Source organism: Myxocyprinus asiaticus, chromosome 35 (assembly GCF_019703515.2).
Source record: "Myxocyprinus asiaticus isolate MX2 ecotype Aquarium Trade chromosome 35, UBuf_Myxa_2, whole genome shotgun sequence".
NCBI lineage: Eukaryota > Metazoa > Chordata > Actinopteri > Cypriniformes > Catostomidae > Myxocyprinus > Myxocyprinus asiaticus.
In genome coordinates, this window is record NC_059378.1 from 37720407 (window position 1) to 37743216 (window position 22810).

The 22810-nt window shown below is 35.9% G+C and overlaps 1 protein-coding gene across 7 annotated transcripts in view; it reads left to right on the top strand.

Moving 5' to 3' along the window:
- Positions 1-22810, top strand: part of LOC127426070 (calmodulin-binding transcription activator 1-like) — a 507664-nt gene that overhangs the window by 417639 nt on the left and 67215 nt on the right. For all 7 annotated transcript variants that reach the window (XM_051672554.1, XM_051672555.1, XM_051672556.1 and 4 more), the window contains one exon: positions 9956-10027. In XM_051672554.1, coding sequence (XP_051528514.1) covers positions 9956-10027 — 72 coding nt within the window. The remainder of the gene's footprint in view (positions 1-9955; positions 10028-22810) is intronic.

Sequence of the window (22810 nt, forward strand, 5' to 3'; positions counted from 1 at the left end):
CGCCCATTCCACTGCCTCGGGACGACCCTTATCGCCACCAGATAAAAATCCACCCTCAGCTGGGGAGATAAGAGAAAGAGGGAGGGAACAGGAAGAGAGAAGTGCATCTGTACGATTAGATAAAGGAGAGGCGCTCTTGACATACTGAAGGATTTTTAGCCAGAGGATGCTTTCAATGCGAGTATTCAGCGCTTAAGGCTCGAATGCTATTTCCTCAGGATAAAATGATTGTTGTAAGCTGGGGGTTTTCTGACTTTTGTCCTAAGGAAAAGGCCAGTTCTTTTTCTAATCAGAGAAGTGTTTACATGAGCAGACTGCCTCTGGCTTTCTCTCTTTATTTTCCTCTCTTTATATAGCCTTTTGTTTTGGGAGTATAGAGTTAACGGGCGGTCACAATAGACTACCATTCACTCTATTCATAGTCTTTTGATGTGTACCAGGTTTGGTGAACTCTGAACTGTGAATTTGTATAGCAAAAACAGACAGTAGGTTGAAATTTCTGCTGCTGAAATCGATCTGTGCTTACCGAAATTCGAATCACTGCCCCCAGTGGCTTAAGCTGAAAGTGTTGTTGAACGTGTTGTTTGGGATCATGTAAGCTCCAGTTTTCGAGTGAAATGTCCACAGTGGCACCAAAAACTGAGTTTTATTATTTGTTGTAAATGATGTAATGCAGTCATTAGAAATTAACTTTACCACCTAACCCAAATCCCAACCCTAAACCTAACCGTCAGTGGAGATACAATTTGTTTTTTATTATAGAGTGAATCGCATATATAATTTTTTACGTGAACGCGATTACTTCCTGGTTCCCATGTGACCAGAACCCATGTCCCTGATGTTACTTGTGCAACGTGCAATCAGTAGTGCTAAATTAAAATATGTTCATGCCTGAGTAAATGCACAAATGTCTGATGGGCGATGGTTCGTGTCAGTAATTTGACTGAATGGGGTTGATTTCAAGGTACATGAACATTCAGAAGCTACATGCCGATTTCTAGTGTGATCATGTTGGCGAAAGCGCATTTAACCGATGGAGGATCTAAACGTAATCAATTGACCTCTTGGCTCAATGCAAAGTATACAAACTTCAAAGCTGCATGCTTTTCATTGTGTCTTCAGGAAACAGTAAATAGTATAGTTTAGCATTTTTTATTTATTATTATTTATTTATAACTCATTATTTATTACAGACAGAAGCCCTCTGAAGCTTACTGGTATTAACAATGTAATATTCTAGGAACGTTGATGTGTTATGTTCCAATAGTGAGTCGAGTTGTTGAATATGTATAAATTACTGCTTTATATTGGCTATACCATCCACATCAACTGAGCGTCAGTAACAATTATTGTGGGAAACATTAAAAAAAAAAACTGTTACTGTACGTTGCAAGGATGTTCTTTTTGTGTAGCACTCAGAACAATATCAGAAAATTCTAAGAAGTCAAATATTTAAAGTAAGTTTTAAATATTTTGTACTAAGAATATTTTCTCCTAACATTGTTAGGAGCATATTTAAGCATTTTGAATGTTTTATTATTTATTTATAATGTATTATTTATTACAAACAAAAGCCCTAGTATGTGACACAGTAGCCACTTTTCCACTATTGGGCCAGTGCGAGCCAGGGCCTAGAGGTCCTCAGATCTCGTAAGTTATTCGTTTCTATGGCAACACTAATAACCCCAAAACTGCTTTGTTGTTGATAACAGTAAAATGTTTATCACTTCATTAATTCACCTCTATATGTTTTTGCAAAATGTTAAGAACAAAAAGAAATGCTCCAGGCATCAATGGCATCATAAAATAGCATATTTTAGCATACAGAAATATGTTCACTACCTTCAACTGTAGAGGCCATGCCATATTGGTTATTTTCACATGACGTCACGACTGTCAAATCGGAGCTTACAACTTGTAAATACGAGCTCTACGAAGACGTGAACGCTTTTTACAAGTCGGAATCTCATAATTACGATAATTCTGACATGACATGAACGCACCATCAATCCCCAGTTGGCCTTGTTTGGCCCAAGGGTAATCGGCCGATGAAGCCCTGAGGAGGCACGATGAAGCCCCGGAAGTGACAGTGGGAACGCAACAGGCCCTGGGACGCACTACCAGGCCCTCATTTGACCCGACAGTGGAAACGCGGCTAGTGTTTCCTACAGTGCCACTGCAAAATACATTTCTAGATGAATTCTTGCAGTCTGAATTGATTTGATTAGATAAAAAAGACCGATTAACCGTGAAATAATCATGGTAAATAAATACGCATCACATCTTTCTATTGCATTATTTTCGCTGGCTGCGTGCAACAACAAACGAATGACTTAGTGCCAGTTAATTTCATAAATCAAAAAAAGACTCACAAATCATTAACTTAAAGCTGAATTATATCATTTCTGCAATACTAGCCACCAAGCGGAATTGCGAAAATAAACGTTGTTTTCAAAACAGCTTTCTGAATACGCCCCTAGTCTGCCATTGGTCAAACAAAGAGATAGTCCGGCTCCTAACTCATAGCGCCAACGAAGACACAATGTTAACAGTTTTTTTAAGAAAATTAATCTCTGAATGACTTTCTTATAATTGTCTCTGCATATCAAGCTTGTATATGAGAATGTATTTTAACACAAAGAAAAAGTTATTTTTCAGTTTTAAATAAGTCAAATCACACACCTAATCCATAATACTGAATTATCACTTGTGAACTGACTGCAGATTGATACGACAACGTAAAGTTAAAGATACACTTTCAATATAATAGATTTCCTGCTGCAATTACAGAATTCTGTGAAAACATTGGCGTGACATAATTTCCTATAATTCTGTAATCATTTACCCACCCACATGATATTCTAAACTAATATTTATTTATATATTTATTTATTTATTTATTTATTCAGCTAACAGCATTACTCCATTTCACACACATCAATACATTCTCATCACATCATGCCGAAAAAGGAAGGCTGAAGTTAATTCTTATATTGCCTTCCCTTCTCCCTTTAAACCATACAGTCTTACAATCTTATTACATTTTTCCACATTCCACATTCATTTCTAGTATGACTTTCTTGCTTAAGTGGAAAATAAGAGGAGATGTTTGGCTGAATGTTTACTCAGTTACCATTCACGTTTACCGCATCTTTTCTCCATACAGTGAAAGTGAACGTTGACTTACATTCCTTTTGTATTTTCATTTTTGAGTGAGCTATCCCTTTAAAATCTAGTGTGACCACCTCTTTAGATATCAGCACAGGGTGCATAAAAGATCCAGCAATCCAAAAATGCAAACATCAATATCCATCAGTATTCCTAACTCTTGTTTTATCCATGACATCATCCCTTTTTCCCAGTGACTGACTCTTGCATGTGCTTTAACCTTGGCTCTGTGAGAGAGAGAGTTATTCTAACCTTAAAAACCTGCTGATTAAAGCTAGTTTGGAGGAATTTGATTCCGCTTAATGCCTTTGGCCACCCGCCCAGCCCTGACGACGGATCGCCATTAACATCCATGGACAGCATGTCTTCACTCAGGTGGAGATGTAACCAGCACACACACATGTGTGTCAGCATGGCCTGTTCCCATCAATTTCTCTCTGATCTGTCTCCGCTGATCAGCGTCAAACCGCAGCATTCATATTTTCTGCGAGCTGCCCATGCCTGGTTTGTTCAGAGTGCCGTTTTAGCCCCCGATTTCTGCAGACGCAGCATCCTCTAGTCCTGCCAATATCTGTGCACGCTCATGGTCGTTTGGTGATAATATGAGGACAGTTTGATGGTTTACTTCAGTGAAGCTTTGGGTTAAAGTTCAGACAAATAAAGCAGATTAAGATAAACCCTTTTTTTGCTTAATATACACTGACTTGTTCACCTGGTTCTGTACAACACAACTTAGCATTCTGTTTCTGTCAGCTGCTTCAGACACAAGACTAGAGCATTTAGACAAATTCCATGAAGTGATATGTTTAGAAGCTAAACTAGGTCCTGTGGACAATAGACTCTGTACTAAAACTATAAACAGGTTAAAAAAAATTATTGCATGTTTTACATTTGTGAATTTGGCAGATTTAAATTTTTTATCCAAAGCGACTTTATTAATTGAATTTAAGGCATACATTTTATCAGTACATGCTTTAACTGGAAATTGAACCCATAACCTTGGTGTTTTTAGAGCAATGTTCTACCAGTAAAATCTTGTATACATCAATTTATAGTTTTTACTTAGTCCAAAATGTCCCACTTTATATTAGGTGTCTTTAACTACTATGTACTTACATTAAATACATACAATGCAATGTACTTATTGTGTAACTACATGTTGTTCTGCAAAATTCTCACAAGATTCACATGTTCTGCTACTAAGGTTGAGGTACGGGTAGATTTAGGTGTAAGGTTAGGATTAGGGGTAAGGTAGGGTTAGGGTTGGGTTAGGTTAGGGTTAGGTGTAACTACAGTTTAACTACAGATGTAATTAAATGCAGGTACTTTAAATGTAAGTACAATGTAACAACATGTATGTACATAGTAAGTACATTGAATCAAATGCTTAAGTACATAGTAGTTAAAGACACCTTAAATCAATTGCATCCGTTCAAACAGTCACTTTGTAAAAATAAAGGCTTTAAACATAATCAATTAATCACATACACATATACACATATTTTATCTTATTTTCAGGTAAAAAAATATCTAAACATCTAAAGAAAAAATTACTTGAGAAGCAGAATGACACGAGATATTATGTCTTGTTTTCAGAGAAATTTAGTAATGTTTATGATTGAAAGAAGACAAAAAATTATTTGCCAAAGGGGTAAGAAAAATAAACTTGTAAAAAAAAAAATTTCTTACACCACTGGCAAATATTTTTTTCTTGATACAAGCATAAATTAGGGCTGCTGATTTAATGCATTAATTCAGTGCAATTAATTGTATAAAAATAACACATAAAAAAAATGAATGCAATTGATCTTGTCCCCTGACCGTAATAAGGAATATTCTTGGAGCAATTCAAGCTTGAAGTACCACCTGTTTTCATTAGGGGGCAGTATGTGAAAATCCAGCTGTATCGGCAACGCTCAAGCTTGCTTGACGCTAGCGACAGCACAAGATGAGAATGAGTTCTTGCATTCAAACACAGCTGGACGGAGCGCAATTGCAAATGCAGGGATCTCAAGACGTGTTTTTCAAAATTTCAAACTATGTTTTACTTGATATAGCGACCGAAAAACGCAATGTTTATGATGCAATGCAACCAAAGTGAGATGGTCCATCTGATGCATGTGTACATTGACGCATCCTTAGAAAAGCCCTTATATCCCGGACAGATTGATGAATTCAATTGAAAAAATTGATTTCTGTGAAGTGTAGGACAATGATAGGCTCAAGGCCAGGGTATACTTAGTTTTTCCGGTAAACCGAGTTGCCTTTCTGAGTATACTTTTCTGACCGCAAACGAATAGGAACGCGTTCAACGCATGTACACTACAACTGCTTTGTTACACTCTTTTAGTACAGTCAATGGCCAGCGCATGTGCAGACGTCACACACAGACGAGGACCATGTGCGTGAGTCAAGAAAATCTAGGCAGCCTGTGCTGATAACACAGTTTGCATCACACATACTGTGCTGTTTGCAGCGCGGACACCCGAAGTATACTTTGGCCTTTATGTACAATAATATGGAAATTAACAAAACATTGCTTTGTGCTAAAGCCACTTTTTGTTTTGTCTTATCAATGCTTTACTTGTCTGCCACAATAATGTAATGCATTTTAATTATTTTGGGGGGGGGGGCCTTTCTCATCAATGTTTATACATGCCATTAATTGCGATGAATTTGAATCAATTTGAATTTGAATTTTTCATCGATTGACAGCCCTAGCATTTACATTTCTAAATTTTGTCATATTTCTGTAAATACAAGACTGAATATCTTAAGATGTTTTGCTTCCCAAGTAAACATGAAAATTGTTTATGCATGTTGTGAATATATGACAGTAGCAAACTGCTTCTCGTGAGAATGAGCTTTGATGCGTTCAGTTCACGCCTATTGAAATAGTATGGTTATAGCAGGACTTAATAGTTTAAAATGGCAAGTGCACATTTACTGCAGAAACCACAGCGGTAAAAAGGCACTTCTGGACTGGTAACATCTGTTCTAAAAACATTTTCTAAAACATTCCATTTTGGTTGTAAGAACGTAAAAATTTCGCGTTTTTTATTTAAAGGTTCCTGGTATTAACAATGTAACATACTTGGAACGTTGATTTGTAATGTTCCAATACTGAGTTGAGTTGTTGAATATGAAGAAATTACTAGTTTGTCTTGGCTATACCATCCACATCCACTAATAGGTAACAATTATTGTGAAAACATTTTTTATATATATATTTTTACAAGGGTGCTTTTTAAATGTAGCACCCGGAATAATCTAAGATAAAATTTAATGGTTAAAATACAGGTTTATTAACTCCTAACATCGTGAGAAGTTTTATAAAATACTTAGATCACATCCTCACTAATCTGCTGAGGTTTGAAACCTCTTTTTTCAGTTTTCTAACATCATCATTTTCCAGAAATTATGCAGATATGGAGAGCGTTTTCAAAAGTCTTTGTTTTCGTTAAAGGGGAAAACGCCATTCCATTCTGGATGTGAGGCGTAACCGTTGCAAATCAATGTGTTTTCAACCAAAAACGGATTAGTGTGGACGTGGCCTAAAACCATCAAGGATATTCCGTTAACATTTAAACATTAATTCTAAATTTTTAGACAACTTTCACATAATGTTAGGTAAAGTTTTTGGAACGTTCTGTGTTAGGTAAACTCATTTTCTGTTGTCTGCTGTTCTTTTTCAGAATGAGTTTGGCAGCTCAAATCCTTAATGACGTACAGTCCTTTAGACAGAATGAGCCTTCCAACAGAGCTGTAAAGTTAAACATATACTTCCTGCTCAGAATATCAGCTTCTGAAAGATTTCCTGCGGTTTTCTGACTTTGTTTACTCTGTGGATCTGTACTCTGGTACAGATTCAACTTGAATTTAATGTTTGATGTCTGTTTTGCCCAGCATGAGGAGTGTGCTCTTGTGTTATCAAAGGCAGTAATGCAAAAAGGCATAGTTTTGCATAATTTAAAGGGGCCATGTTCTACGTTTTTGTAGCATTTCATTTTTTATTTTTTTTCCTGAAGTCCACTTATAATGTTAATCAAGGCTTCTTTCACTAAAACAGTCAAAATGTCGTTTTAAACCACCATTTTTTTTAGCCTCTCTCTGACCCTTAGAATTAAGCAGGTTGTCATTGCTACAATACCTTTAAGACCTCTATATGCAAATTACCTCTTATGTTAGGCTAACAACATTGCATGTGATATGAACTAAAAACACCCACACCAAGTTGTTGAATACTAATAGTCATTATTATGAAAATGTGGGCAGCCATATCCTAATATGCTCACAGTTGTGACATGAATATCGTGACGTGTTTTAACCCATTTACCAAAAAACTTTTTGTGTTGTGAACTTGAGAGAATGTCTACATGGTACTCATTTCATAAGAGAAAGAAAAATCCTGTTCCTTATTATATACTGAATGTTTTCTTGAAATTTTTCCTGGATATAATGAGTTTGATGTGAGCATCCTTTTTAGTCTTAACGCGGCCTTAATGAATATTTTCATACTGCGTCATCGAAAATGTCAGCATATATTTTATTAATGTTTTCAGAAGTTGAGGTTCATAATACTTAAAAGTTAATGCAGTAAAATGGAAACTCCCTCTAAGTCATGAAGCAGACTGCAAATGGCCTCTTCGTACGGTTTATTGTCTTATCTTATGAAAACAACTTATCAAAGTCTTGCAGAAAAAAAACCTACTAAAGAAGCAAAATCGTTAGAGGAATAGACTCAGATTTCCCCTGTAGGACATATTTAGATTTTCGCATCCACTTCTGTGCTGTTATACCCAACTGAAAGGCACCTTGCATCTATGTGTGTGTGTGTGTGTGTGAGCGTGTGAGCGTGTTACTGTACGTAGGAGCGTCTCTCAGACACGACAATGGCGCTGATCTAATCATGTGAATGTAATTAGGGTTTAATTGCTCAGCGTGTGGGCCCCTGGCATCTGTCTGGGGCCCTAGACAGCAAATAATGCCCTCTGACGCTGTCATCTCCTAATCTCACAGTTGCCAAACACTTCTGCACATCTCCCACTGGTACCAAACACCTCCATGCTTACACTATACACACCACTGATGGGGGATAGCAACAGTTTGAACAAATTTGCTGCTGTGAAAGAAACATGTGTTTTAATATATGTTTAGCATGCTTTTATTTGTATGTATGCAATTCATAATTGAAAGAGACAATGTACATCCCCTGACATTTTTTTTATAATGCTAATTACTCTGACTGTGCGTGTGTGTGGGAATGTGAATTGAGATTAGATTTATTCCAGTAAAATTCAGCCATCAGAATGTACAATATAAGCCGAGACAGATCTCGTAGCCCAGTGCTGTAAATAGACTTACAGTTCCCGTTATCGACCAGCTATGAAGGACACTAGTTACAGTATACGTATATATATATATATATATATATATATATATATATATATATATATATATATAAATACACACATACACAGGAACAGAGGCACTGAAAGCCACACAAATACACGGAGCCAGTATATAAAGATCACATACCAATAGGGCCATTCATCTGGTTATGAAAGTTTCATATGTTATCTACAGTAAAAGGAAAAAAGGATTTAGGTTTTTTTGTGTGTGTTTTTTGTGATAGAATAAGAGAGGGAGTTTCGGTGCATTTTGGATGTATAATATAATATAATTTGTTGTGGTGTTTAACTGATGCTTCTGTAGTTTATTCTACGTTTTTAATTGATGGTTTGTGTCGTTTTTTTGTGGTGTTTAACTGATGTTTGTGTAGTTTGTTGTGTTTAACTGATGATTATGTAGTTTATATCTAATGGTTTGTGTTTCTGTTATATTGTTATTCTGTACATTATTATTCTGCTGAGTGTACTTATACTTATTGTATTTACATGTATGGCTGCAATGTCTGGAGCACGCACATAAGCATTTCACACATTATTTCACTTGTGTAATGGTGTAGTGACAATAAAAGTGAGTTGAGATTGTTGTTGTTTAACTGATGGTTTGTGTAGTTTTTAACTGATGCTTTGTAGTTTATTTTCAGTTTTTAACTGGTGCCTTGTGTAGTATTTTCTGGTGTTTAACTGATGTTGGTGTAGTTGTGTTTAACTGATGCTTGTGTACTTTATTTTTATTTTTTAACAAAGGATTTGTATAGTTTATTCTCAGTGTTTAACTTATGTTTGTGTTGTTTTGTGACGAATCAGAATCAGACACAGAGGGAAGATCAATGAGCAGAGTTTATTAGAGAGACAGTAGTCTAACAGGCAGAGGTCAACCCAGAGAAGCAAATCCACACGATGCAAATAAATCGAGAGGGGTAATCCAAGGAACAGTCAATGGTCAAAACAGGCAGGCCAACAAGATAGAAAATGCTCAAAAATGCAAAACAACTAGGTGAATTGGCAAGACTTCGCAGTGAAGTGAAGCCAGAGCAGAGACTAAATACACAGGGAGCTGAAGAGGAAATGGGAAACAGGTGTGTGTGAGAATGGCGGGAGGAAAGGGATTCTGGGAATTGTAGTCCAAGGTCGTGTTAATACTCAGGAGAAGGGGATCTCATGTAGACAGATCTGGAGGATGTGACAGGTTTATTCTCAGTTTTTAATTAATGGTTTGTGTAGTTTTTTTCTCAGGGTTTAACTGATAATTTGTTTTCATAGATTATTCTCAGTGTTTAACTGATTGTTTGTTTTCATAGTTTATTCTCAGTGTTTAATTTAGGATTTAAAATGTATTATTAGTGTTGAACTGATAGTTTTATTGTTTTTTGTTTCAGTGTCTTTACGGCTGCTATGTCCACTCCTCCATCATTCCCACGTTCCACCGACGCTGTTACTGGCTGCTTCAGGTAAGAGTTCTGCTCCTCTTCACAACTCTTCACAATGTGTTTAAATTCTGTTTGACAGCACATGAGTTCAGTGATGATGCTTCAACAGCAATAATTCTTCCACCACAAACACAACTGAAAACAAACAACAAGTAGTTTTCAGTTGTGTTTGTGGTAGAGGAAATAATGCATTTGAAGCATCTTCACAGAGCTCTCTCGTTTTTTTTTTCCCCGTCTGTTAAATGCAAGAACAGTCAGAGAGAAGCAGTGGTAATTGAGAGTCATAAACACGTTTGTCAGATTATATTACCAACTAGAGATGCATGTTTGAGATGAAATCCTGCTATTGTACTGCAAACATCTGAGATATCTAACCACATAGAGAGAGGAATGAATTTAGCTGGAAGGCTTCAAACATCAGAATCAGACAGTTAACAAAATCCATCATGGAGACAGAAATAAAGAAGTGTTTATAAAGATTGTTTGTGCGTGTGTGGGTGCCCACAATGTAAAAGGCTTAATAAACATACTAAATAATGCCATAAAAATTCAGTAGTTTCTGTGATGGTTATGTTTAGGGGTTGGTTAGGGAATAGAAAATATCATTATTATCACAAAATATAATTTTCTCAGTATTAAAAAAATAAAAGTCAATGGAAAGTTTCCACCATGATAGATCATTGAAAAACACTCTACACAAGCGCAAAATTAACATGGCAAACAATCACAGCTGACATGCAATAATTCACTGTATGGGAAAACACACACACACAGAAAAAGATTTGCAGTGAAAATCTATTTTTAAATGCATACTTGTACACTGAAGATTTATGAAGCTAATGTCACTAATGTCCACGTCATGGTGAAGGCATCTCATTAAAGCATAGAGACCTGGAAACAACAAATGTATAAAGTACAGTGTTGCCCGGGGCTAATGTACCCAACAGTATGGCATTTATCTCCAGCTAGAATACAAAAGAAATAAATAGCACTGTTATTTCATCTTTTACCTGCGCAAGCAGCAAGGTGGATTGAGAGATTACACCCATTTCACATCACAACCTTGAGCAATGCATGTGTGAAGCTACAGCACAACTACATTGTAACTCATAAGGGCTTTCACACTGGAAGCGTTATTTACAGCATTACAGCCATGGCTCTATAAGAGCGGCACAGTGGCTAGCACTGTCGCCTCACAGCAAGAAGGTCCTGGATTCAAGTCCCAGCTCAACTGGGCCTTTCTGTGTGGAGTTTGCATGTTCTCCCTGTGTTTGTGTGGGTTTCCCTTACAAGTCCAAAAACATGCAGGTTAAGTGAACTGGAGACTCTAAAATTGCCCTGTAGGTGTCAGTGAGAGTCCCCCAGTCACTGGAGGTTGCATCAGGAAGGGCATCTGGCCTTGCAGATGAATATGCAGATCACAGATGGTCTGCTGTGGCAAGCAGCTGAAAGAAGAAGACAGCCGTGGCTCTATACTGAAGAAAAAAAAGTGATTTTTATGTACTGTAACTACATTGAATATTTCCTTTTTTAATGATCATAATTTATAACATGGTTATCAGGAGTGGTGATTGAAAAGTATTAGAAACTTAATCTTCATGAAATCTTATTGCTAATGTGACCTAATGTAGTCTTCTAGAATTATTTTATTTAGTGGCATGTTTCATGTTCCCAGAACGAAATAAGGTATATTCCTACCATTGGAGCATTTCAAGCTTGAAGTACCACCTGTGTTCATCAGGGGGCAGTAAGCGAAACTCCAGCTATATAGGCAATACGCAGCTTATACAGAGAACAAACCAAACTCAGGCTTACTTGACACTTGTGACAGTGCATGATAAGAATGCATTCCTGCATTTCAACACAGCTGGACGGAGCACAATTCCGAATATAGTGACCTTTGAAACTTAGAAAAACATGTATTGAGATCCCTGCCTTCGGATTTGCGCTCCATCAAGCTGTTTGTATGCAATAACGTGTTCTCATGTTGTGTTGTCTGCTCTCGATAAGTGTAGTTTCTTCTCTGTATGTTTGAGCTGCGCGTTGCCTATACAGTGAGTTTCACTTACTGCCCCCTGGAGAAAACAGGTGGTACTCCATGCTTGAATTGCTCATATGGAAGGAATATTCCTTATAATATTCCTGTAATTTTTTTATTGCATTCTTTTTTATATAATTAATTGCAATAGTCAAACCCCTGCTAAGAGTTAATCCATTAAATCGATAGCCCTAATTTATGATATATATTTATAATTATTTAAATATAACTATTATAATTATTTAATCATTATATATTGAATTATTGTTATTTGAGAGGATTTCTACGCAAATATTTATTTATGCCATTAATCTGATTAATTAATCAGCAATTAACAGCCCTAACATTTACGTATTACCAGTTTAAAACAAAACAAACAAAGCATTTGGCCAACAAATTGGGTTGAAAAAAGAGAGACTATGTGATAAAGTGAATCTTAGCTGTCGGATTTCCCACAGTTACGCAGGCTTGTGCTCAGCTGGCCTGGTAAGAATGATCGATTACAGAGAGAAAGAGAGAGTCCACCCACATTACACAAGGAGTAAACTGGAAAAATACAATACACACACTCACAACACCCAAAACTTTCATCTTTACTCTCGCACATCTGCTGAATCACAACCAGATTATCATCAGCAGTGTTTGATTTATAAAACATCACTATCTACACTATCTATTAATGTTATTACATAAGAGTTTGCATACACATTCTCTTTACTGTAACAAGAAGTGATGATATATACAGACATCATTTCCAGATGGCCAAAGCCATGTAGTGAGAAAAGAGGCTGAGTTTTTAATTCACTTTAATACAAATAGGTCCACAGCAGCTATACACAGAAAAGCACATTCACACTAGATTTTTCACTCTGTGAATCCACTGATTTCAATGGCGATGGTGAGTTGCAAGGAGTTAGAGGAAAATCTTTGCGGTTTGTAAAAGTGATGCTCCATCATGCGACCAAAAGTTTTGAGACCAATATTTTAACTTTTGCCCCAACACACAGACGCAGAGCCTAGAGTGTGTAAGCGCTCAGAGATGCCCATTGATTTATACTCCAGTAGAACGCGCTGAATCACAAGGTTACACAACAGTGATTGGTGCCCGTCATGGCGTGCAGAAGACCACCGAGTTTTCCGATAGCTCAAACACACACACATTCCATTTGGGACTTTCAATCACACCCATCAAGGTCAGTATTTGTCCTTCAGTCACATTTGTCACTGAAAGTTGTACAAACTTGGAAGCCCATGAGACTGTGCTAGATCACAGTATCTTGGGTTTGATTTATAAATTCAACTGGAAAATTAAGTCAAAAATTGCACGATTCATCAGAAAAGAAGAGATAACAAATAATGAAATAAATGCAGAAAAAGTACGGAAAGAGACAAAAATATTTTTTACATTTCTTTGCATTCATGATTATATTGTAAGTAGACCCTTTCGTGTCAAGTCGACTTAAGAAAGCGCAATAACTGACACAGCTACCAGCAAGAGCCACAGATGAAGCATAAACTTTTTCTGTATTTCCTTTAGAAATCTAATTGGCTAATTTGATTTTAAAGGAGCATTTAGTAGCTTTAAAAATTAAATAAAGAAAATATATATATATATACAATGACATCCTTTTATGTCAAATTCTTTAATCTTATCATTAACATAAATGCTCATTCTGAATAATTTTTTGCTCTTTCTTACTTTTAAAATTGAATTAACGTCAGCTTGCACTTTACACGATACTATGTCTAAATAGACCTAGAATAGAATAAGAACTATAACAAAAAGAGGAATTTATTATGTAGGCATTTTCCATCACTTTCAGTGGCATTTTTGCCTTGAGACTCCCTAAATGTCCAGACTGATCACACTATGAATTCAGCAACAATAGGTTGAAAGTTTTGCAGCTGAAATTGGTCTGCGCTTATGAAATTTAAAGCACTCCCCCCCAGTGGCCGATGCTGGAAGGGTTGTGTAGTTGAACTGTGTTTGCTCCAGTTTCCAGGTGAAATGTCCACAGAGTGGCACTAAAAGAGAGTTGTATTTTTAGGTGTAAATGATGTAAGACAGTCAACAGGTATGTATATTTTAGGGATGCACCGATTCCGATTTAAACAAAAACCCATAGGTCGATACCATGGAAAAATAAAACATTTTAACCAAAGGTACAAAAACCCCTTTTAAATTATGTATTATAGTAGTATAATGAATAATGAATTGGAGACTCAAAAATTACCCCATGAGTGAGAGTGGGGGTTGCGTCAGGATGGGCATCTGGCGTAAAAACTGTACCAAATCACAGAACGGGAGCATCCAGGGAAAAAAAGAAGTAGTATAATGGATTATGGCATCCAGACCGCTAGAGGGCGCCGCTTGCTCACACAGCGCTGACTGGATTTTTCCACATTAATGCGTGAAAGAATAAAAATTAAATATTACATGTTCTTAGGAGTGTTAGTCCTTCTACATATTATGGCTACTGTTATTTCTGGATTGTGCATTTGAATTCACTGAGTTTTTACACAGTGTATAACTAATTAATTATAAACAAACCATCTGTTTTTCATATCATCGTTTTCATGCTTATAACAGATATGCTGATGGTTTTAATTTGGTCAATAATTGGATGATAAATATTGGCAGCTGCTACGTCGTTTATTAACTCTACCCCCTAACCCAAACCTAACCATCAGTGGAGTAAAAATGTAATTTTAGAGTGTAAATGCAACTTCTCAATTGTGCTTACCATTGTTTATGTGAACGTGATTGCTTCCTGGTTCCCACGGACCAGAATCCATGTCTCTGAGGCATGCTCTGTTATACTCTGCAGGTATTTTTTTCTTTTCCTCGCAGTGTGTTTTCTTTTCATTCTAACTCACACCCTCCTTTTTTTGACTTCATCGCTTTTGACAGCCTGTTGAAATTGTGACACTTTCAGTTGACCCGTCCATTCACTTCCATTTCATGCCGAGTAAAGCGCAGCTATTTGCTCTTTCCGTTGGGCTTAAGGGAGCAGTGGTACTGGTACTGCAGGACTGTGATCAACACACCTCACAACTGAACTTAATGCAGCGTAAACATTCACCTTCTGCTCGACAGCAAAAACAATGACACTTGCAGCTTCATTCAGAGCCCGGCCATATGTGTGTTCTCTGAAATACATGCATTTTGAAAGAGTTGTAACACCTTTTTTTAAACTCTAAAAAATGTGCTTGACCTTATTGTGCACTATTTATGAGTGTACATTATGCTAAAGAAAAAACTAACAAGAGGAAATAGCAAATAAATGTAAAAACTGCATTTATTTTCTCCATAGTGGAATAGATTTTTTATGATAACTTAAAAACTTTTAAAGACAGACCTACCGTGAGTGCCACGGTTGTTAATCAATGGTATATGCTTCTGTTGAAGCCATCAGTCCGCATTATTTCAATTTCTTTCTTTTTTTTAATCGTGTTGAGCGGAATTCCTGGTGAAGAACTACACTACCCATAATCCTGAAGAGAAATACACCAATCATAGAATCACAGCCAACAAAGTGCACCTAAAGAGCTCCAACCACTTCCATGATGCACTGCCAATGACGTAATCGAGTCCCTACAGGCTCAAACTACTTTGATATATATATATATATGAATATTTTACCAAAAAAAATTAAATATATTGTTTCTATACTTTTAATGAACACTCTTAAATCAATAGTTTTATATTTTTTCATAGTTCTTAATTTGATTACATCATTTGCAATGCTTCATGGGATTGTAGTTCATCCCTTCATTAAATACATTAAGTACACAGTATTGTACAGGTATCTTTGTTTAGATTTTTGTCCAATTTAAAAAAAAAAAAAAAGTAAAAAAAATAAAGGCTTCAAATACAAGTTTTTGATGTCTCGCTTACAACTCTTTTATGAAAAATTTTATGAAATCCTCAAAGAAAAAATGAATGTGAAAAGTACTCCTGGAACCAAAATGGCTGAAATGGTGGATGGGGACTGGTGCCCTCTATTGGACATTACTAAAAAAGCTCAACTTCCTGTTATAATTAGAAATACTTCAACACAGGAATGGCAATTGCATCCCTCAAACAATTTCATTAAAACTAGAAAGCATTAGTCGTTTAAGTTTGAAGTTCATTTTATTTATTTATTTTTTTACGGAGGAGTCCTTGAAGAGAACAGAGACTTCCTGTCCAGATCCTCCAGAGATGGTCGTGGCCTCCACTCAGAAAAGGTCCTGAGACAAATGTGGTGTGTTGTGGAGCCAGTGAGCCATTAGTGCTGTTTTCCCCTTGACCTCACAGATAGGAACAGCCATTATGGTGTTGTTCGAACAAAAACACTGAAGGTGTGTTCAAAGTTTCAAAGCCCGGCAGGTTTTGTCTTGAAGTAATGCTGGAGAGAAGGGAGAGAGAGACAGAAAGAACAGTACAAGTCAAGGAGCAAGGGCTCATGGTCCGTTAAATAATACATTCATCCTAAAAGGCCTTCAAGGGATAGTTCACCACAAAATAAAAATGATACCATGATTTATTCACCCTCATGTTGTTCCAAACCTGTATGACTTTCTTTCTTCTGTGGAACACAAAAGGAGATGTTAGGCAGAATGTTAACAATATTTGGTTATTTTATTTATTTCATTTCTGCTGTTCTTCATTGGCAATAAAATACAATATTACTGGTATATCCACATGGAATCTGCACATTTTTAGTTTTTAAATGTACTGGGCTGTTTGATGGGGAAAAAATCTGCAGAATGGAATGTAAAGTGTTAAATGGAGATGATAGTAAGACACTCTTCTTGGTATCTGAAACAATATCTAATTAGCACAAAATATTTCAAATGTATTGACCCTTAAACTTTTTAAGCAAGGTCAGTCCAGAATATAGGTTTTTAGCTGCTTTACCTGTTTTTAGATTTTAACCTGAATTTCGCCATGAAAATCAAAACAATCAAAACGATCAATCTTCTAATTGTTATTTATTTATTTATTTTAATTTGTAATAGTGTCTTAGTTGCTTTTAGTTGTTTTTTTAGTAACTTTATTGATTTATTTGGTTTATATGGTAATTTCATTGTATTACTTTATTTTGTTCTGTTCTTCACTTGCAATAGAAAATATAATATTACTGGTAGGCCCTCCGTGGAATCCATAGACTTATTTTTTTTTATTTTCTGGGCTGATTGTTGGAAAACTTTCTTGTTTTTTTTTAACAAAGTCCTTGGTTTAAAAAAATACAATAAAAAAAGTATGAATACGTTTTAATTAGCATAATTTTTTATATAAGAAATATATAAGTATTTAAAAAATCCATAAATATTTATAATATATATACACACACACACACACACACACACACAAAATAGCAGTAGCTGGCGTATTTTTTATTTGTTTATTTGTTTATTTGTTTATTTGTTTCATTTGTGTTACTGGCTTTTTAAGATAAAGAGATCCAGAACTAGAATGTCGTCTGGACTTTAGCGATGGAACTTTCGGCCGTTCCTGAGAGAATAGAGAGGCAAAAATTGAGAGCATACGAGAGAAAACGAAACTGTGAGAGAGGAGAGAAAAATAGCAGCTGAACAACATCACCAAGGCCCCGCTGCTAATTGAAAAGAGAGCAAATTAATTACGGTAATGAAGCAATTAAAAGGCTGTCACGCAACCAAGCCTCTCTTTTAGGCCGCTAAGCATTTTGTGTCTCGAGTATTTCCCTTGTGTCTGTGTATAGGAACAGTTCCTCCTTAAACCTCTCTTTTTATTGTGTGTTTGTGCTTTACTGCGTGTAATTTTTAATGTTCAATGAAATGTAGCAACATGTAGTCCACACCAAATTTCCCCTTGGGGACAATAAAGTATACTTTGTATTCATAATTTCCTCTCTTTTAATCTAGTGTGACCACAAACAGCAAGAGAGGAAGTGAAATATGATCACATATACACCCCAACAGAGTCAAACTGAAGGTCAGAGAGATGAGGTCATATAATGATAAACACACTAAAAGTCCCCTTTGACCCCATCTGCTCTAACCAGGCATGACATGAAAAATGACCTTAATAAAAGCATGTGATATGTTCTGATTGTGATTTCAGATTGTGATTTTGTCTTGTTGTACAGCATTTTCAGTGTGGAAGGAAAAATTACTTGTCGCTGTTAACTTATTGCTCATAAGAGTCATTCATCTGGGAATCAGACTACACTGGTTGCGCTGTGTTTTGTGCTGTCAATTCAAAAGAACCAGCTCATAAGAGTCATTTGAATGGGAATCAGACTACACTGCTCAGGCTGTATGTTTCTCACTGTAGATTCAAAAGAACCGGCTTATAAGAGTCATTCGTTCAGGAATCAGACCACACTGGTCACGCTGTATGTTCAAATGAACAACTCATAAGAATAATTTGTTCGAGAGTCATACTACACTGGTCATGCTGTGTTTTGTGCTGCAGATTTAAGAGAGCCGACTCATAAGAGTCATTTGTTCGGGAATCAGACTACACTGCTCAGACAGTAGCTTCAAACTCCACCATGTTCATTTTGAGTTCTGACTAGTTTCCAAAGTCTGATACCTCGCTTGATTTTCCCTCTTGCTTGTGAAAGGGGCGGGGTGTGTAACTATTGGCCCGATGGTGGGAATGCAGATCGACTTTGGTCTAGTGGCTCGAGGTCTCGCGACCCTGGTTGACCAGTTGATAGCTCTTGCTCGCACTGGCCCGATAGTGGAAAAGCGGCTAGTTATGTTATCAAAAGCAGACGGCTTCAAAGAATTCAGCCAAGCTCTTTTATGTGACTCTTGGAAGCAATAGAGACAAACCAAAAGAAGGGTGATAGTGTGATAGAGTGAGATAGAGTTTTAGTTGTGCTTGCTAAGGCAAGTGTGTGTCTTTGTGTATTGATGTCCTCAATTAATTCCTACTATGCCACTGTATATCTTACATGCCTCTATTTGCTTAAGAGACGTCTCTATTCTCCGTGGCAGGTGCCTGTTTGTGTGTGTTCATTTGAGTAGCTCGTTTGTGTGTTGGGACTGTGTTTAAATAAAAATTTCAAAATTACAGTAATTACCACATACTTTTTCCACTCATGTGTCTGAAATGTTTATTTTTTAGAATGAGAACTTTCATATATTATGAATAGTATTTAGTGTTGTCTGGAATAGATTTGAATGAAGTGATTATCAATAACACACAGAACAGTTCATTCATCTACTGTTTTGCATTTTGTAAGAGTGATCTATGCTGCCCCCTCAGGCCCACAGCGGAACTGCACATGAATTTAACTTCTAACTCAGGACATTCAATAGTCACTTGTGTTTCACTTTTTAGTGTCATTTCAAATTGATGAGCCAAAGAAACCAGCAACAAAAAGCACTTTGTTTGGTCTGAAATAAATGGGGGCCACAAAAAGTGATAAATTGCCCCCGAATTTCAAATAGTGGGGGTAAAAAGTGCTTCTTGGCATATTTCTGAATTGTTTTGTTTTTTTTACATTTTTTCAGGTCTAGTTATACATATTATCACATAAGATGTATCAGCCTCATTACTCTAGTTTATACTTTATTTATAATATGTATTATAATGTACAGTACATAGCCTATTGTATATGTATATACTGTATAAGTTTGTAGAAATTTAAACTTTGTGTCCATTTTGGTTTCATAAATATTTATAGCCTATAGTTATATAATGACTTTTATATAATGAAATTTCAAGTGGTGTCACCAATTTTTAAGTAATTCCCTTGCACCATGAGTGTACACAGCTTAATCATTAATTTAAAACCAAAAATGTCAACATATTTTTTTATGTAATATATATATATATATATATGAATTGCTGAATCACAAATTTCTTAGTGTAACTCCATTTGACTTTTAATAAAAAGGTAAAAATGTCTTTGTTTGTATTTTGTCACCTGACAACACAATGGCTATCTGACCTCCTGACTTTGATTTGGTGGACAAAAGTTTTTCAGTTCATAATAATTATATTTTAAAAGTAAAATTGTATCACTGCTAATTTTTTGGAATTTTAATTGGCTTTTAATGAGACTTTTATTTAGGTACTTAGAACTTAGATATTTTTTTACTTTAAGCCATGGAAAATAATATCAAAATTGAAAACATGTTCATCAAAACAGATGTGTATTCAAGTAATTGTTTTGCATGAATGGCATTTTTTTTGTATTTTTGTTTTATTATTTCATTAAAAAACAAGAATCATGCAACTGACCAATAAATATGAATAGCTTATTGTAGTACAGAGAGTGATTTTAAAATTCTGAACTGTAAAATCTAATTAGTTAACCTTGCTTAGATTTTTTAAGGCAATCGGTTTGCATGCTTTTTTCAAGTAAACATACTTATTTGCCTCAAGTAAACTGAACTTAATTTTTTTAAGTAACATTACCTACAGTAGTTACAAGTAACTCATCTGTGATTAAAGTATCATTGTTTTTACAGTAATTATTTAAATTTAGTTACAGCCTTATACTGTATGTCTTATACTGTATAAGAGAATTATGGAATCTCGGTTAGCCTCAGTACATCTTAGTGTACATAAATCTGCAATTTTGTAAAGTACAATTGAGTAAAGAAGAATGGCTTAAATATAACAGACTCCATGTTCACTAGAGGTAACACTAATTACCCTAATGGTGACTTCACACAAATCACAACTATCAACCAGCTACAACAAAACAACATCAACAGTCATAAGAATTCAAACTAAATCCATTTTTAAATCATTATAATTTTTCTACATCAGTTCCCTTGTTTTGAGCAAACATACATAATTTATTCAAGCACAAGGGTTTATGGGTATTCCACACAGCTGCAATATTGTACTTGATAATTCTGAGTTAGTAGTACTCGAAGCCAAAGTTTAAGGAACGTGTATATTTGAGTTATGATTCCAAAATGTGACATTTCAATTACTGTTTAATTAGGACCATTTAAATGTCTGTATTAATGACAAGTTTAAAGGTGCACTCAGTAACTTTTGTCTTTGTGTCATCTTGGACTTCCACTGACACCTAGTGGCTTGGATGAAGCATCATTTAAAACAATAGTTTTCAGTTACAGATGCCATTGTAGAAATGTAGTATTCACAGTCAGCCATGATTACTTTAATCAATGAGTGAATGTGTCCAATAACAGGGCGGAGATTAAGCGAGTAGTATTTGGCTGGTCATGTGATTCTAACATGGCAGCCCCCAATGTATAAATATAAATGTTTACAATGTGTCTTTTTTTTATGCTTTGACAATATTGTGGGTAACAAATGTTGCAAATCTAGTTAAAAAAAATTGAAGATTGAAAGAGAGGGAGAAAGAGCGAAGGTGTGAAGTGAATCAGAAGATCTCTGTGTTTGGCCCCTCTAGCCAGGCCAGTGAAGATGGGCTAAATTTGAGGTTTAAATGCAAAAATCCAAATAGATTACAATACACACATAAAATCCTCCACATGTGAAGGGAAATTACCCTTGAAATGAATAGTGTGTGTGTGTTGTATGTGCCCTGGGCAGTGAGTAGCTTGATGACAGACACACTAGAACATTCATCATCACATGCTCTGTGTCCAGGGCATCTATTAAACATCCCAGAGTAACACAGGCTGTCCATGCATTGACTCTCTGACAATCTGGAATATATACAGCAACGGATATAAAGTTCACATACACATCCACACACTCTTTTGGTTTCGCCAAACGCTTTGCTTTTATAGTGATTTTTTGGAGCTTGACAACATCCATTTTGTATGGTAAAGAGCACCTGGGAAATTCTGCTCAAAATCTCCTTTTGCATTCCACTGGAGAATCCAGTATTCTTCTAGTAAACAATAGCAGAACTCATATTTAGAGCTATATCTTCGTCATATGCATTGATATGCTTCATATGCATCTTCATTGTGCATTGGTGTGTTATTGTGTTTGATTTGCAGCAGTATGGATCAGTGGAACAAAGGTGAGCTAAAGCAGGTGTGAGGCGCTCTAGCCGTTTACAAAGCAGCACAAACACACACTTACGTGCTTCAAATAGAAGATATAGATGTGTTGAAACTGAACTAAACCAGAATAATAAATTAATGAATAGAGGAATGAAGGGGGAGTATTTATACTCTTAATTTATTGCCTTCATTATCTTTGATGAAATGGAAAGCAGTTTATGGTTGAGCTATACTGGCCACACATGTATTTGTGTGTGCATATGTGGGCATCTGTAAAGGCTTGTTGCCAGGTTACAGCAGTATGTTGAGGCTGCCATAAGAAACAGCAAATATTGCACCATAGGGGAGAGAAAGAGAGAACAAGAAATGAGACTCAGAAAAACTCTTCAAATTCAGTTCCAAAAATCCCAGTCTGCCTGACGGGAACTTTTGGGGTTGGTCAACATGGTCAGTCCTCTGGAGAGGGGCAATCTGATCTTTTGACATACTAAACCCTCCTCAAATGTCTAAAATGTATACATATACATATATGACATAATCTCACAGAGACAATCATCAACAATTAATTTTATTCACTTTTACACAATCACAAGTACAATGGCAGATTATCAGTTCATAAACACTTACTTTTCAATCTGTTCCTCACACAGTGCTATCTTATGACATCCAAACATTTTTACTATAGCGCATAACTTAAGCGATATATTTTAACGTTTGCATTACATAACCAACTACATTTACAAGCTTGTTAGAGCACGACTGAATTGCGCGGTAGCTCAACTGATAGAGCGTTGTACTTGCAATGCAAAGGAAGAGCACACGAG